General features: G+C 36.7%; 1 protein-coding gene across 2 annotated transcripts; it reads right to left on the reverse strand.

The window, feature by feature from the left end:
- Positions 1–2,630: 2,630 nt before the first annotated feature.
- On the reverse strand, positions 2,631–17,778 carry adrb2b (adrenoceptor beta 2, surface b). Of its 2 annotated transcripts, none has more exons than XM_028032263.1 (4): positions 17,589–17,778; positions 10,694–10,838; positions 9,469–9,760; positions 2,631–8,260 (listed from the first exon to the last, which is right to left on the reverse strand). In XM_028032263.1, the coding sequence occupies exons 2-4, from the start codon at positions 10,833–10,835 to the stop codon at positions 7,237–7,239; spliced, it is 1,458 nt and encodes a 485-aa protein (XP_027888064.1). In that variant the 5' UTR covers positions 10,836–10,838; positions 17,589–17,778; the 3' UTR covers positions 2,631–7,236. The 2 variants fall into 2 exon arrangements, with proteins under 2 accessions (XP_027888064.1, XP_027888063.1); XM_028032262.1 differs by having other exon boundaries at positions 10,694–10,841.
- Between the last annotated feature and the right edge of the window lie 451 nt (positions 17,779–18,229).

Genomic DNA, 18,229 nt, shown 5'->3' on the forward strand with positions numbered 1-18,229 from the left:
TTTAGATCTGTGATACGAGCACACTGGTACACACACAGCCTATTTGAAACCTCTTGTAGTGTTTCTTCCTTTTTGGCAAGTGATGTTGGGACGGCAACAGCTCAGGCAGCAGCACAGGCTCACTAACTATAAACTGTCCGATCATAAGATACTCTTGGCACAACCGTCTTTCTCTGTAACACACACTCCCTCAGGACATTGTGTATCTGTGAAACGTATGATCTGCATATCCTGAATGTCTGGCCTGTGCTGATGTGTTGCAAGTATGTTCACTACGTACTACATGACACAGCATGCATGCATGGTTGAATGTGCATATTTGTCAGCACTTAATGGTGCATAAGTCAAATACACATATCAAGGTTGACCTTAACAGTTATAAAAAAAAAACAGAATGTAAATGTAAGTGTTTATCTGAAGGGAAAAGCTCAGGTTGTGTGCTGCAATCTAAAGCTTCAAACTAAGTTGATCTAAGAAAATAAACTCATGTCAAAAAAGGAAGTTATGCAAGTCATGCTCACTTCAAATTGTCTTCAGTTGTTGTAATCATCACTCACAATAACTTGCAGCAATGCACACGAGATCAGACGTTCAGAGAAATGGTTTTGAACAGATTTATAAAACAAAATTATCTCGAGAAGAAGCCACGCTTGACCTTTTTCACATTGTGTACAGCTACAACCACAAACACTTAGGTATGTTGTTGGGATTGTATGTGATTTAAAAAAAAACACAAAGTAGTGTATTACTGCAATGTGCAAGGAAAATGAAACATATTTTTCAATTATTTTCAAAACTGAAAGTTTGAAAAGCATGTTATACATTTTTACTCAATCCCTTTTGAGTACCCTTACATTGTGGCAGTGTCCTTATTCATCAAGAAAAGGGACAATAACCAGATGATAGGAGGTCTGCAGGAGCTAGAGATAAATACAAGCTAATCCTGGAGAAAAAAACATTAAAGGGCTGCAAAAGACTTTAGAGAGACAAAAATAGGGTTGGGGCTACAATGCAATACTTACATTAAAGCATATTTTTAAAATTGATGGTCATTGTCAGTTTCCTTTACATTTTAATTTAAATTTGAGATACTCTGTTGAGATTATCTCCTCAGTCTCTAGATATGCAAAGCTGGACGTCACATGACCCCAAGTCTTGCAGTATTATATAAAACACTACTTTCAAATACACATTTTTTAGTGTGTGAAACCGAAAGACTTTGCAGTTGACAGTAAACAAATCATTTTCCCACATGTTCCATTCTGAAGTCAAGTGAGGTCAGAGTGGCTACAGTGGTCGATCTTATTTTTTTCTTGCTAAATTTCCAATAGCATTTTGATATCAAGGATTTTTTATGCTGCATCAAAGTATGTTTTACTAATAGTAAACTGACTTGATTGCCTATTAAGTGAAAAGGAATTACACATCCTGTTTTATCTTTATGTTGACTCATGACATTTTAATAATCTTCAATGTTTTCCTTTAAAAATAATCACTTCCTAAGAGGTACATTTAGGTAAACCTTGCATACAGTTCACACAATGAAAAGGTGCAGGTTAACTACAAAATGCACCTGTATTGGTATGAAAAAAACGAGCAAACAAAGTCCATCTTACAGCTGAAGTGTACTCCCTCTGTGTGTACTGCAGCAGTACATCTGATAGTATTTCCTCTGAAGCAGCTGATACTGTAGCTGCTGTGAGTGCCTGCACCTGTTGACCCTCCTCATGGCTCACAAAACACTCACACACACGCATGACGAATCCTCTGAGAAAAACGTGCAAGCCGAGTCCTATTGAATAACGGTGGCCACTCGCTGAGCACAGAGAGGCTCTGTCTCAGGAGCTTAGCTAAAAAGGTTAAAGGGGCATTGAAACACGACCCGCATTTCCTAATTTCAGGACATTTTATGGACATTTCTAGAATACCTTAATGGTGAACCAGTGAAATCTTTGTTGCTCTTCTTGGTCAACAATGTATTAGACTGTTTGCCAAGTTCTTTTAAAATCTTTTTTACTATGCTGTTGTGTGCCAGTTCTGAGATATAAAAAATGCACTGTAGTAGTACGCACTGCAAGATAGAAATCAGACACAGGAAAGGTTTTCTTTAAAAGAAAAAAGGATCATTTAAAAATATTCAGTTTGCCCTACTGACACTTACAGAAACCCTCTTGGAAAAGCCAAGACTGTTAGCTTCTCTGACTAGCTGTTACTTGTTAGTTGTAGTTTTTTGTGATAGTTGTTAGAATCTCGAAATGACAATTATTTTCTTGTACATGCTATGAGTTTCTTGAAGTATAGTTGAATTCTTGGACTAGTAAACAACTTTCAAGCACATATGTATTGAACATATTGAACTTCCTACAACTTTTTTAATACAACCCTACTACATAAAAGCTCCAACTGACTCTTAGAGACTCTTGTACACAACAGCAGCAGCTGTAACTGTAAGGTGCTTTACAAAAACTCCCCAAATCTTTTGCTTTTCTGATTTTACAAATCAAGCAGTGGGTATCTGAGATAAAAAATAGAAAAGAAAAAAACTGGATCTGACTGGCTCTGCTTCCCCTCCTTCTCCCACAGCACCACAAAACTGACTCGCAGAAATAAACACACACTCACCAACTGAGGACAAGCAAAGGAACATATTTAAATGACACAGTTTCAAACTTTGTTCTTTTACTTACAAACATATACAACAGCTTATGAATAAATATTTACAGCAGTGAGATGACATTCATTTAGATCTTAAGGAGGTAGAAAACAAAAATGCTTTTCTCTAAAAAGCTTCTGAAACTGAGAGCACAAGCATAATTGAAAGTTGTTTTGATGTTTTGAGTTTTTGGCCTTGCATCCAACATTAAAAATGAATCGCTCTAGGATTAGACATTTTCAGAAAGTAAATCTGTAAAGTGTTTCTTTTTTGTCTTTGAAGAATACCAGGAATAAATTAGTAAGATGAGGACTAGAGATAAACAACCATAGGAAAAGTCTCTTTAACACAGATGTCCAAACATTTGTGCTTAATATTTACAGGCAAAGGGATGTTTTGGCTGTAATTTCTTTTTTTAATCATTGGACAACATAATTTGCAAGTTGGTTTAAATATGAAAACTATTTACCTTACACCAGGAAGTCTTTCAAATGTAGAACACTCAACATGTTTATACTTACACAATACAAAAAGTACAACAAAACAAGGTTTTTACATTCCACATCAACTGAGCATCTCAGATCATTTTATTCTGAATAACCATTTAAAAATGCGTAAACAAAGCACTGTGTTTGTAAAGTGAGCGTTACAGACAACCTTATCTAAACTGTGGGCCCAACAGAACGATAATCATCTCTGCACTGTCTGAAACGTTGCATTGTTCGAAGAGCTAAAGATGGTAAATCAAAATGAAAGCATGGCTTCACAGTGTTGTTCTGAGAGGAAAAGAAATAGATCCAGTGAATATTGATGGTAGAAAATGATTTCAGGGAAGCAAAAGAAACCATCTGATAGTCACAAGTTAAGGGCCTCAGGTGTTTATCTCATACACAATTATTATCCCACCGTAAATGCTTCTGAGGTTTATCAGGAAGGAACTCAGAATAATGGAGCTGTTCTTCATAATCTTGCTATAAGTGGAGCTCCCACAACCCCTCATCTTATCCACCCCTACATCGAGTAAGACGTTCTGCCTCAGAGTGACCAAAGTTGAGGGGTTTTTCTGCTTATTGGACGTTTTGTCTGGATGTGGAAAAACCTTAGTAGCAATGCAAATCTGTTTTTTTTTCTTCTTTGTGGTCTACAACTAGTATGTTATGAGATGAAGGTTAATCACTAACCATATTCCATCCTCCACATTAATAGTCATAACTGTATAGATGTGAAATATTAAAGAATATATTTATATATAATAGTAGTGAGAAACAGTTGCATGATCTTGCCTCATTCTTTCAATGACAAAAAAAAATTATATTAAGGAACAACAGTTTTGCTTTGTTCTTTTAAATTTTTATAAAGGAGCTGAACATCCTTAATTGATACCTACAACAAATGCTATGAAGTCAGGGTAAAAGAAGCTATTTTAAAAAACATATGTATTTATAATTAATCTATAAACTGTTATTTTTGTCTATTAGTCCTGTTCCTCTGATGGAGCATTGAGACCTCTTTCTCTTTGTCACTTTTAAAGATAGAAAACAAGGGACTCTACAGGTTAAGACATGTGAGAAGCTTTATAATTAATTCATCTGTTGTTGCAGTAGCAAATTCTTACTCTGAAAGTTTTTAATTATATGATAAGACGCAGAAGCCCATTTATTTTAGCCACCGTTCATTACCACTGAAGTTAAGCAGAATTTTATTGGCCTTCATAAATCACTCTTCAAAAAACAGCTGGCCCATATCTGCAGTCAGAGCAGTTTAAAAGAATTAAAGCTGTAACAGATAAGACTCATTTTTTACATTCATAGCTTTGACACGTAGTCTAACTTAAAATGGATGAAGGTTTATTTTTGTAAAAAAGATTTAAGAAAAATTATCTGACTCCAGTATATTTTTAAGTTGTGCTGCTTAACCTGGAAAGGCTAAAACCCTAAACAAGTTTGTTTTCCACGTTTATTTTTATGCCTTTATAATCAACCAGCAAATTATATTTCGATGACTCAGAACTGTTAAAACAAATCTGATAACATTTCAGCCTTTTACCCAAAGATGCAACAACTCCACTAGACAAGTAAACTTTTCTTAATGTATGATCAGGGCAACCAGGTCTTAGGCAGATACAGACATTTAACAAAACATTTGCTGATGCATCATTATGATAAATGAGATTATAATCAACCACAGTAAGCTTAACACATTGTGGTTAACATGGTGGTTAACAGTTTGAATCTTTACTGTCCCAATAATAAAAGCTGCTTGACCTATCTAAACATTCACGTCTGCTATGGAATATACAGATAATATATAGCTCAACACATTCTTAGACTACCATATACTGTATATGTGTAATTTAATCTGCAAGAACTGGCAACAAGTGCCACATTTAAAACATTCAAAAAGTGAACGTTTTTAACAGTTTTTAATAAACAGCTTGGAATGAAGTAACCTGAAATCACTTGTTAAAGTAATGAGGTACTTTCTCTATAGCTCTTAAAACTGTACATAGTCAATAACATTGCTAAGCTAAATAAAGTCCAACATCACCCAAATGTGCCATTTTTTAATGTTGTCCTACAATTGTTAACAGTGATAAAATCATCTGTTGTTTTTTGCAACTGAACAATATGCACATATCAGTACCTTCAACATTCATGTAAAGCTTTAAGATAGAAGAAATATGAAGAGGCTATTGTGGAATACAGACACCTTTGTAGCTGCCGGTGAAAACCAGTCTTTCATCTCACTGACCAAATGATCCATTTTTCCAACATACAATCTACTATTTTCTAAATAAATGATTCAAAACTGTACCACTTCCAATACCTTCCAATACTTTTTTTAAAACTTGCTTAGTAAAATATTTTACTTTGTGCACCAGGTGCCTTGGAAAATTATCAAATACCCCTTTAAGTTTCTCATATTTGATCACGTTACAACCATTTTTCTGCAATTATATGTAATAGACCCACACAAAGCAATATATAAAATGCATTGTCTACAAATGAAGGTGAAACAAAAGGCATGCAAAATTTTTGAAAAATAAAATTTGCATAAAAACCTTCTAGATCAAGGGAGTTCAACTCCAGTCCTGAAGACCTTCTGCAACTTTTAGATGTGTCCTATCTCCACACATACGTTTTATTTAGGGGTATCAGAATAAAGGTTGGGCAACAACAGATCAATGCCACACTTCACATTTTTAAATTTGTAAAAAGAAAATCTGTATTTTTTTCCTACTTTGTATTGATCTATACAATAAGTTGTGTTGTTTAGTGATCAATTTATGAAAATCTTCAAGTGGTGTAAAGATTTCAGTAAGACATTATAGAATAAACCACTAACTCCACTTGTGAATAAAATCTTTAATATCCCACAAAGTACTCCAAAGAGTTGGATGCAAACCCAGCTGAGTACCATTCATTACATCAAAGGATGATAGAAGTTCTAATAATATTATATGTTAGTTTATTATATGTAAATTATCTTGTAAACTCAAGCCTTGTTTTTAAGTCTTAATTTATTTTAGCTTTTCTTTACAGATTGATTTCTTTAAGACATCATTCAGATTGGCTTAGGATCAAATGGACTGTTTCATATGAATCAAATGTTCCAATGTTAATATTTTCCCTTGTTATAGGTAATTAGTTCCCACAGTCACCTCCTTAAAAGAATCCAGAGATACTGATGGCATGCCACAATTTTGTATCTTATCTGTGAAAATATTCCATATTTTTTGTTTGGGTGAATGTATGAATGCTAAATTAATCTTAGATCACTGATCTTTGTATTTCAGTCTATTGAATGCAATAAAAAAAACTGCAATAGAGATGAAGAACATGGATATCAAGTAAAACCACAGGAACACTGAGACAATATAATCTCATCCAGCCATGTTATACACCAGAAAGTTCAATCAGTCCATCAAAGATAAACAAATTAGATAATGCTATGTAGAAATGTATTTTTAAAGGGGCAGTATTATGTGTTTTCCAGGCATATAGTGCCATTTTATATTATAATCAACCAACTATGTTACCTTCAGTTGTTACATATCAAATAGGATTTAGAGAAAATTTTATTTCCCGATTTAACTCCTTGTAATTGGGTCTCTGTCTCTTTAAAAACTCCTCCTCTTTCTGAAACTTTGCCTTCAGGAAGTCATCACAACAGTACTCCTCCATTAGCCTTTTAGCAACATTTCTACCAGCATTGCACTGAGAAGTAGCTTGTATAATAAGCTCAGCAGATGCACAGGGCCACCAGGTGTTTGCTAATTGGTGCTGGCTAGTCTGAAGGAGCTGAATAGGGGGGAAGACCCTAATGAGAGGGATGCTCTGTGAGGCAGAAGCTTGGAAACTGTAAGGAGCTGCGTCCTCGAAGGTGGAGCCAGGCGTTTTGGACAGTTGAACAGTTGCCATTTGAGATTAAAAGATTTCTCAAACATGCTTTAAAGAATTGAGGCAACACTACATGTATGTTTTTGATAAGGGAATAAAGTTAATATATTATGCAAAGCTCAAAAACGTTAATTTTACATGATACCACCCCTTTAATTTAAGGTCTAATGTCATTGTTTTTGGTCAAGCAATAGAAGCAACATTTTCCTTACAAGTCCTACTGCGGGAGCTGTTTTCCTCCCAACTGGTCGAGGAACCGGGAGCTACATCTAGAACCTGCTCTGAGCATGACGCTGGTAGAGCCAGGGTCAGAGAGCTGTCTTGAATTGAGCTCTCCACACTTCCTTTCCACACTGATGTTTCCTGAGTGTCCAGCCCCCTGACACGACTCAAGTCTGAGTTCCCATTCTGCCTCTGTGGAGTATTGGGGTAGTTGTGTCTCTCACTACACCATCCACATGCCCCCTTCCATCCAAAGATTCTGCCCCTCAAATGAAGGATCTCCTGGAAGGCGTGCCAGAAATCAGGACTGCGGCAGTAGATGAGGGGGTTGAAGGCAGAGTTGGAATAACCTAGCCAGTTAAGGAATCGAAATAGTTCCTTATAGTCATCGAGATCTACAAACGCTACGACGATATTGACAATGAAAAATGGTAGCCAACACAATGTGAAAGTTCCCATGATGATTCCCAGAGTTTTCACAGCCTTGTGCTCTTTAAGACAGAACTTGAGACGCTTTGCAGCAGATTGCCTGCCTTCTTTTTCTATCCTCACTCCATTTTCTTCTCTCTTCTCCTCTTGCCTGTTGTCCGTATCCTCAGTTTGCTGCATGTTCAGTCTGTCCTCTCCATCCGCTCCTGTCCTGAGTTTATTCATTGCAGGGCTGTCTTCTGGATAAGTCAACAGTGCAGACTTATGTAGGTGGTAGAAGTGCCGTTGCCTTCCTCGGATCTTTTCCAGCTGCTTCTGAGCCTCTTGGAATACACGGGTGTAAAGGAAAATCATCACCACCAGCGGCAGATAGAAAGACACAATTGAGGAACAGACTGCATACGTTGCGCTGGTGTTGAATTCACAGCAGGTCTCACTGTATAAGCATTCAACAGCTGATTTTTTGTCTGACACCCAGACTTTGAGATAGATGGGCAGAAAGGAGATGAGCGAGGCCACTGCCCAAACCACAAACACCACAGTGAAAGCCCGAGCCCTGGAAAGCATCAACAGACAAGAAAGTTTAAACATGGGAAAGATGATAAAAGCACGCAGATCAGTAACTGTTGTTATAAATCAGGAAACAAAACATCTACCTGTAAATGTTGCCTTTTAGGAAACCACTTTGTCAAGTGGTTTCCTAAATGGCCTTTCTGAAAGAGGCCATTTTATGAGACTTGGAATGAAAACACTTTGAAGCCCGAGTTGCTTGGAGACTAACCAGATTAGTTTGTGTTAGGGTTTCTCAGATATGCATCTGCAGTTTGAAATGTCAAAATAGGGTAAAGTTGGGGGCATTGGTCTGTTGATGGTACCAATGTAAAACAAGGTTATAAAACATTACTGTTTCAAAAGCTCTGAAATTTTCCATCATAAAGTTTTCATTGTTTGAATTATTTAATTGCGTTGCCAGACGAAGTGCAGTGATTAGCATTTTCTCTGTGTTGTCTGGTGCATAAATAACTATTTTCCACAAGTACATACTCAAAGTGGCTTGACTCAACCTGACTTTTAGTCAAAGCTCAACTCATTCAGTCTGTCTGAGCTAAAGAGTTGGCTTGCAATAGATACTACAAGCCTTTTGCCAAAGCAAGAACTGAAAAGGTCCAGTGATCTCAATCCTTTGGAACTTTGCAAATCCAGATTCTTTTCATTTTTAAACCAGTATCGACCTCTAAACGACTAAAGTGATCTACAAAACAGCAAAAACTCAAGTTTGCTCATAGCTTTTGCATGCTTGGTAAAACATGGCATTCATTTGTAAACAGGTGGTATTGTAAACCAGCTGTTCAGTTTCCCGTTTTACTTTAAACAACACACCAACTAGTTGATTTTTACATGTCTTAACATTAAGAAAGAAAAACAAACCCATGTTCTTTCAGAAGCATTAAAGAACTGCACGTTTTGGCGGAAGTACATAATGACGCAGAGTTAAAAGGGTTAATAATTACCTTGGCAGAGCTTAACCTATTAGCTAGAGAATGGCTAGCTAAGGCCAACTGCATACATTTGCAAAATGTGCTTCAGGTCTTAAGGGGTTTGTAGGTTAACATTTTCCACCAACCTGCTCTTCTGGCCACACCCAAGAAACTTTGTCAATAGATTGAAAACAACTTGCAGTATTTATCTGACTGGAATTTTAAACACGGTTTTCTTCTTAAAATTGAAATGATTCATATATTTATCGTTTAAAAGCTGTCTTACCTAGTGAGCAGTGTCGGATAGCGGAGAGGCCTTGTAATAGCAAGGTAGCGGTCCAGAGAAATCACACACAGTGTTTCTATGCTGGCTGTCACACACAACACATCAGTTGCCGTCCAGAAGTCACACATGAAGTTTCCGAACACCCAGCTTTTCAGCAGGATGTTACTGGAGCTAAAAGGGACCACAATCACACCCATGATGAGGTCAGCAACCGCCAGTGAGGCAATGAAGAGGTTGGTGATAGTTTGGAGCCTCTGGAAGCGCAGGATGGCTGTAATCACCAACACATTACCTGCACAGAAAACAATGACTATTGAACTAAAAGCATAAAATCAATCAGGTTTGATTCTCCAATAATCCAGCCAATGAAAGTGCAGCTCCTTACAAAAGTATTCACACTACTGGAATTTTTTAAAAATGTTGTCACTCTGCAACCACAATTAATTTTACTGGGATGTGAACACAGTACGACTTGGTACATGAGTATAAAGTGAAAGAAAATTGACAAAGATTCTTAACTTTTCTCAAAACTAAAACGCCGAATGGTGTACCATGCCTTTATTTTCAGCCCCATAAATAAAATCAACTGCAGTCAGTCACTTTCTGAGGTTATTTAATTATTAAAAAGAGTCCACCTGCGTGTAATGTAATCTGTACTGTAAACACCAGTGAACAGCATCATGAAGAATGATGCTGTTCACTGGATAAAACAGAAAAAAATGTTTTAGGAATCAGATTTTCAATTTACAGCTGGACAGTTATCCTAAACAGACAGCTGGAGATGTAAAAGAATGGTTTAGATGTACGTCTCCTGAAGTGTTAGAATGGCCTAGTCAAAGCCCAAATCTAAACCCATTCAAAAATCTTTGACAAGACTGGAAAATCTTTTGTTCACATATGCTCTCTATCCACACTGACTGAGGTTAAGCAAAGACAAATATTAAAAATGCCAGTGTCAGGATATTTTTTGATAATGGAGACATAATCCCCAAAACTGGCAGCAACTGGTGGTTTAACCTCTCAGCGTAAGTGAAAACAAATACACACCACAATATTTATACTTAAAGTTGCTCAAGATTTGCTTCTATTTTCCTCTGCTTCCAATTCTTTGCTGTTGGTTTATCACATAAAATCCAAAGGAACGCAAGGAGATTTGTGTTTGTAAAGCAAAATGTAACAGACAAAATGTTTGCAAGACACTGTGACTGGCATTTTTTATACTCACCAAAAACTATTGCTAGGACAAGAATAGCCATGGCAACACCAAGCAGCACAAGTTCCACATCATTATATTCTGGTGGTGAATTGGTGATATTGCTGAGTTGTGTCTGGTTCGTGGATGGTGGCACAAAAGTCACACCTCCCATGATCTACTGTCAAGACAAACAATAAAAAATAGTTGGTGATAATGGTTAAGCAATCTGAGAAGCAACAAGAACATAAGAGGAAGTTAAATCTTTTACGATGCATGTGATAAGGTTCAATAACATACATGTAACATATACAGTTTTTTACAGGCTCAAGTTAAGTGAGGATAAACATGAAACAAGTAAAAATGCAGCTTATTGATCTGACTGTCTCTGAACCTTTACTCCCTCTCATCTGTGTTGCCAAATATGTAGTCTGTAGCAGACAAGAAAAATGTCTCCATGTGAATTTTAAATAAAAACTTTCACCATTGATTCATTCACAACAGCTGCACTCTATAACTGATTTAAATTCTCTGCAAACTTTGTGAAAAGATGAATTTGTAAAGAGTCTTTTATTTAACAGATGCAGATCCAAGTGAAGAAGAGCTAAGACCAGGATTTCAGCTTCCTGTCTCATTGCTAAAATGTCATTTTTTATTCGGTCTGGTTAAACTCCAGAACAAAATTCAATTGTCTCCAAACTCAGCTTCTTCCTGTTACAGCAGTGTTGCTGGTTCAGCATCAGTAATGTAGTGACACACATCTCCACTTACAGCAACGAAGACTTCAGAATGTGATTAAAACTATATTCATTACAAACCTTTTGCAAATGTGCAGCGGAAACGGATTATAGAGGAACTAATTGTGAGACGATCCTTTGCAATGACGTTTTTTATTATTTTAAAACCATAATCAATGATTTTGTCCAAGCGATGATACTTTTGAACTTAAAATAACCTTTAAAATCCCTCATAAACCTGGAGAAAAAGTGTGACTGTTATTAACTTTACATGATTTTCCAGACTTCCATGTCTCTAACTTGTAAAGCAAAGGAGAGGAAAGTAATCTCAGTTGAGGACTGAAGTTCTATAGACATAATTTGTGATTATTTCACTACAGCTGCACCTTAAATTGGACTAAAAACTACTTATGAGTTAGACGAAGTTTGCAATATTCCATATATTTTTAATGCATAAAGCCTGTGTAACATGTCCCTGAAGGAGTGTCACCCACACAGAGGAACAGCTGATATGTCTGCTTTTAAACTCGCAATTGATTAATTATACATCTTTTTTGTTTTTGCAGAGATGTTTTTCATTGTATCTTGAGACATAATTGCTCAAGAAATGCTTTTCTCCTCGTTAGTATAGTGGTGAGTATCCCCGTCTGTCACGCGGGAGACCGGGGTTCGATTCCCTGACGGGGAGTGAAGTTTGTTTCAGGTCCCTCTTGAAAATGAGATCTAGATCTCAACGGGGTTTACCTGATTAAATAAAGGAATAATAAAATAAATAAACAGCTGAACTTCTAATTTTGTTAAATTAATATTACCACTGAGGTTATGTTATTTTACTCATATATTTAAATGTAAACACTGATGATCGAGATGGGTGATATGCCACTCACATGTGTTGTATGTGCTAAAATTTAAAAGGAAAGGCCTAACTGGAGTAGAGTTTAAACTGGGAGGTGGCTAAAATAGGAACCAGTAAAATATTTTTAGCACCTTCCCATAATAAACTCTAACCTTGAATCAAGTCTAGAAAGTACTGAGTTCCAACAGGACCATTCTCTGGGTTACGCTACTCATTGGTTAAAAAACAATACGGTTTTTTTTTAAAACCTTATAGTGCTTTTAAAAAATAAAGCACTAGAAGTTGAATTATACCTAAAATGGATACTCTATTAGAATGATTTGGTTTTTTAAGATGCATTAAAGGATTGTTGTTTTCTTTACGATTCATTTTCTCTAACAATTTGTTTTTGTCTTTGTATTTATTGTGTAATTATTTATACTTTGAACATATTGTTGCTCCTAAATTGGTAATATATATCACTTTAATCTGTATAAATTCTGAATTTTCGATTAAAAGAAGAATTTCTGTCACTATGTGGGACAGACAAATAAATGTTTTTCAATACTAGTTTACGACTCAAATTCTTAAGATGGATCAACCTGCTAATGTTTTCACTTTGCAGTGGAGTGACATATTTACAGAAGTAATGTCAGTATATAGGAAATGATATGCAGCGTTAAATGAGGAAGTGAGTCTTCTTTTTTCTTTTTTTTTTTCCTCCGAAGAGCTTTTTGCGGCGCTAGTGGCTCGTATTTTTTTGTACAGTAGGCAGACAGGAAGGAGGGTGAGGAGAGGGGGGAAGACATGCGGTAAAGGTCGTCGGGACCGGGAGTCGAACCCGCGACGTCCGCGTCGAGGACTAAGGCCTCCAAACGTGGGGCGTGCTAACCCCCTGCGCCATCCTTTAACGATTGGTCTGAATGCAAAACTCCCCATCAGACTGCTGCTCACCTCTCTCTTTAAATGAATGTGTCATACTTTTGCACAATTACACCATCTGCTTATATAAAGATAATTATTTCTTTGCAAAAGGTCAGTGACATTTAAAATAGTGTTTAATGTAAATGCTTTTACCAAACCTTTCACTGATGTTCTGGATCCTGTCTCTGTCTCATGAACTTCTCATGTGGTCATTCACAGTGGAAGCCAAATGTTCCTTGGTGTTATTATGAGTTCAGCTTTTTGCATCTCTTTGCATTTTATCTCAGTCAGATAATATTAATTCACTGGCAGCATGTGTTACTGCTATAATGTCTTGTCAGTTCTTCACTTTGTCTCAGCCTATATTGAAGTTAAGTCAAAAAGAGCTGTGCAAAATGCAGAAAAGGATATTGAAGACACAAATGTCTCTGTTCAAACCATCATGTCATCAGAAGTCTAGAACATTTTTCCGAACATGTTCCAAGGATCAGAGTGTACACTTTGTACACTTTGCTTTTGCACTCTGTGCTAATCAGTCCACTTACGTATACAACAAGCAAACGGATTGAAGCTGGGAACAAGCTGGGCTTGCAACAGCCTGCAGCTAAAGTAAAATGCGTATTATGTAACAAAGGTACAGACCGACCAACACCAAGGAGCTGAAAGAAATGGTAATAAAACAAAACCCTTATTGCTGCACGCAGACATGTAAGAGAATTAAAACAAGGTGATCGCATCAGGCCATGACTATAAACTTTTGACTTCATAAGCATTTATTTATTACATGTAATGCATGAACAAAGCACTTTTATTTACACAGGGCTGACTGGCTGGCCAGAACAGCTCTTTTACTGAGGTGGCCTAATTGACAGCAGATGCATGCTGTTCCTTGTTTGCTATTCTGACCGTCCATGTCAAACATAGGGGGATGGTTAGCACTGTTAGGTCAGCACGGGTTCAGGATATGGAGGTCTTCATAGGAAAGACATCTATCTTCTCAGATGATACTAACTGTAAACTTAATGAGGAGAGTTTGAATGCTTCAAGTAAAATTCTGTAAAGTTATTTTCAGTGGTTGTTTCAAAACTGTAGTAGACAGATGTCATATCACCGTGATTTTGTGGAAAGTAAACCTAACAAATAGTCAAACCAACTAATTAAAACTACTCAAATGGAAAACATTCAAATCCACATGATATTTATATTACCAGAAATTAAAGGGCTAAATTTTCTCAAGACACTGTTGAACCTTAAAAGTTACTGTTTTGTACTGCATTGTTTCAAACAATAGTATGTTAAACCTTTGGATTTTGTTAAAAAAATTTTGTGCATTTTATGGTTGTGTTGCGGAAAGTGCCTCCACTGTATGTGATGATAGCTCAGTAAGTGGTGTGTATGTTGAGTGTAGGTGAGCGAGATGTGTGGCAACCGTCCTCCGGTCAGAAGGGGGGCGCTGCGTGCTAAAAACAAGAAGAACCGGGAGGCTGGGGAAGCGAAGAAGAGACGGTACGTGTGAGGGGTGAGCGTAGCCGACGACCGGAGCAGTGGCTAAGGGAAAAATGTCTGTGAAACTTTCAACTGTAAGTTGGCGCTATTAAAAGTTAACTTCCGTGTGGTTCATGTTCAAGGCGTATGAAGGAGTTAACCCCGAAGTAGACTTCACTTCGGCCCTGGAGGAAGAACTGCCCTGTGTCCCTGTGAAAGGTTAACAGTTGTCTGGAAATGAGGTAATAGACAATCAGTTGATCAAGTAAATTAAGATCTTAAGGATCTGCCAACATTACTTGGCAGTAATGCAAGTAACATTACTTGTGAGAAAACAACACATGTATCAGTGATGTCTTCCAAAAATGAACTTTGAACATAACAATATTGTTTATTACATGATGAGTGTAGCTCTTTCCACCCTGATCTAACTGGAAGTAAACAAAAGGCATAAATTGGTTAACTTAGGACAACATCTAGCTTCTTTATGCAGATTTTTTTTATCCTCAAGCTTAATTTTGTGAAACTAAACTTACCTGCTTAGAGACTTTGTGTTATGTTTGTCTTTGAGCTGAGCTGCTGCTGAAAATCTATGCCTGTGCCCTCATTTTCTCTTTAGACCTAAAGCTATAATATAGATATCTAAACTGGTCTTAATGTCTCAATTTACAGCACATGAGCAAAAACAGGCAGAGTGAGAGTTTGCAGCAAAAGAAAAAAAATCAGAGGAATGAAGTTGTGGCTTAATGAATTTAATGACTTCAAGCTTTGTTCACTGAACACTATTGAGTTATATAAAGCAGAAATAACAGCACAGATTCTGTATTTAAATTAAGTGAATGAAGATTTTGTCAGCTGACATGCTGAAATAGAATCTGGATTTTATCAAGAAGAAATACCAGCCTCTCAGTACGCGTAGGATCAATATGAAATACACCTTGTAGTACTTTTAGTAAAAAACATGCCCTTAATGGTTAAATTTTTTGTCAACTAAGGTATGGAAGATTATGAATTAGAGCAGAATAAGTCGCATATCCTGTAAACTAATTGATGTCACGATCTAAATATTATTAAAGACTTTTATTTTTACAGAATTACACTGTGACTGTGAAATTATATAATACTGTCAGTTCTTGACTTGGGTTAACTGACCAAAGACATTAACATAGAACTGCATCCTATGGAGTTTAGTTTTTTTTAGTTTTAGTTGTTTTAAATAGATCATGGGTGTCCAGCTCTGCTCCTCGAGGTCAGGCGTCTTGCTGTTTTTAGATGTGTGTCTGCTCCAACACAGCTGATTCAAATGGTCCAACTACCTGGTATGTCAAACTTCTGCAGAGGGCTGCTAATGAACCATCATTTGATTCAGGTGTGTTGATCCAGAGAGAACTAAAGGATCCAGAATGCCAACCCTTGAGGACTGACTTTAGACACTAATGAATTAAATCAAATCAACTAAAATGAAGTGGCCATCTGGCTCTTAGGTCTCTACAGCTGTGATTTTTTTTAATTTTTTTTACTGCAGGTAAGGGACATTTTACAAATAAAAACTTCACAAATCCTCAGTTTAAAATAATCAAAAGCATTCCTTTAGAGTGGCATCGCTTATTTAATATTCACATGTATAGGATGTCTGTAAATGCTGTTAGGTTAATGGGATTTTCCGCTTAAAATGTTAACTGGCTTAATTCCAGCATAATCTAAACACTTGGAGAGCAATTTGATGGCATTTGTAAGGAGCGGCATTGATTCGCATATGTTTACTCAGCTCCACAGCATGCCAGCGAGAAAAGGCGCTGAATATTTAGGACACATTGAAAGTGCCGAGGCAGACCATGACAGGTTTGTTGTTTTATGAAAATCGGAGAAGTTGCTCTCCTATGTAAGCAATGCTGTCAGCATGACTCAAAAGGATTTTTTGTTGAGTCTGAATTGTAAGTCTTTCTTTTGGATTTTTAGATTTGTCATTAGAAAGAAAAAGTCCACATCCTTGTGCATATTACATGTCAGAAATATGATGGATCATCAGGAAACTCATTTTAAAAATCAATCTTTCATTACCTGTGCTCACCTTCATTCAGACATAATGAATGGGTAGAGGAGAGGCTGGCCATGAGAGATGATGATGTGGTGCTCACTATTTCAGGTATTATTTTATATATTATATTACAAGCATTTTATGATGATTTATAAATTTCTGCTATGCCCATAGTTTATCAGATCCCCCTTTTACCCTTTAAACTAATGACTCTTGAACTGTTTGCTGTCCTGTGCAGCTGATCAATAACTTTCTTGACAATTACCTGCAAAAGCACAGCTTGCAACACAGACTCTGACCATCTCCATGCTAGAGATCACTAAAAAGACACCCCTGATCAACCCTAAATGATTGTCTGATGTGTAAATATCAAAATATTTCAGCAAAAGCTCAGATGAATTACCCACAACCCTAAATACAAAAAACAGACTCAGTCACACATTTAAACAACATTAATAAGTGCCTAAACCCCCAGCTTTTTCTGTACTCAGTAGAATAAACATGTCACCAGAACAAACTGTTAAGTACAAGACTGAAAACATTTTACTGTCCAAATAACACAAACCATGTTTGATCATTTTGACTGGTTCAAAAAATTATGTTCTGCTATACTATTTTATTCCATCTGGCAACTGAGAATATAAGAAACAGAATCTGAATGGTTTACTTAATGTAAGATAAAATCCTTCAGAAAAAAGTGGATTATCTTATTTCTGATTTCTAATTTGAAGCCAAATCTTTAAGACAAACAAGATGGCATTAACTGTTTTAATAATATTTTTCTAAAACATTTAATTAGCAATAAGAGTAGATGTCAGTTTTTTTAATTTATATGTAAATGCACCCATGGGAACACAGAGTGAATGGAGCTCATGTATGTAAAGCAGACTTGCAGTGCTGTTTTCTTACCTCCAGGCTTTGCTCTCTTCAGTCCAACAATTTCATTCTTGCAGTTCTTTTAAATCCACAACATATTCGAACCGTGCTTCTCAGAAGGTCAGGCTCCACCTTTTGATAAGGTATTGAAACTGTTACACAAGCACTTTGTCTTGCTCCTTCCTCTTTGTTCTCACTCATGGGTGTACTCAGTCTTTTCAGCCCTCAACCACACTTTGAAGCAGCTGAGCCTGTTGCCCTTATTTAAAGCAAGCACTCATGACATCACAGCAGGACAGTAGCCTATCAGACAACAAGGAACAGCTTTTAGTGTATAAGGCATGCCTGAGGTGTACTCTTGACAACTCAGCTGCAGACAGTACATTTAAGGTTTTAGGAGTCTATACTTTAATTTTCATTATGTAGGACGACTTCTTTTTTTCAGATCCAGATCTTTGGATCACATGTAGAAGCTGTGAAGCAAAACCACAAACCTCCGCCTTTGGCTGCTGGAATGTTGTGCGATTTTAAACATTCAGTAAAACATGCTCACTCACATTGCTTTGTAGTCTGATATTTGGCTCCAAGCTTGAGTAAAAACAGGTTGCTTGAATGTGATAGGCTGTTTTTCTTGTCAAACATGTTAGTTTAGTCATGGCATAAACAGGCAGTGA

The sequence above is a fragment of the Xiphophorus couchianus genome, chromosome 11 (assembly GCF_001444195.1).
Source record: "Xiphophorus couchianus chromosome 11, X_couchianus-1.0, whole genome shotgun sequence".
NCBI classification, from domain to species: domain Eukaryota; kingdom Metazoa; phylum Chordata; class Actinopteri; order Cyprinodontiformes; family Poeciliidae; genus Xiphophorus; species Xiphophorus couchianus.

Coding starts and splice junctions, on each gene's coding strand:
- adrb2b (XM_028032263.1), bottom strand. CDS start 10,835: ATGGGAGGTGTGACTTTTGTGCCACCATCCACGAACCAGACACAACTC. Junction 9,761..10,693: donor TGTCCTAGCAATAGTTTTTG/GTGAGTATAAAA, acceptor TTTTCTGTGCAG/GTAATGTGTTGGTGATTACA. Junction 8,261..9,468: donor TATCCGACACTGCTCACTAG/GTAAGACAGCTT, acceptor GATGCTTTCCAG/GGCTCGGGCTTTCACTGTGG.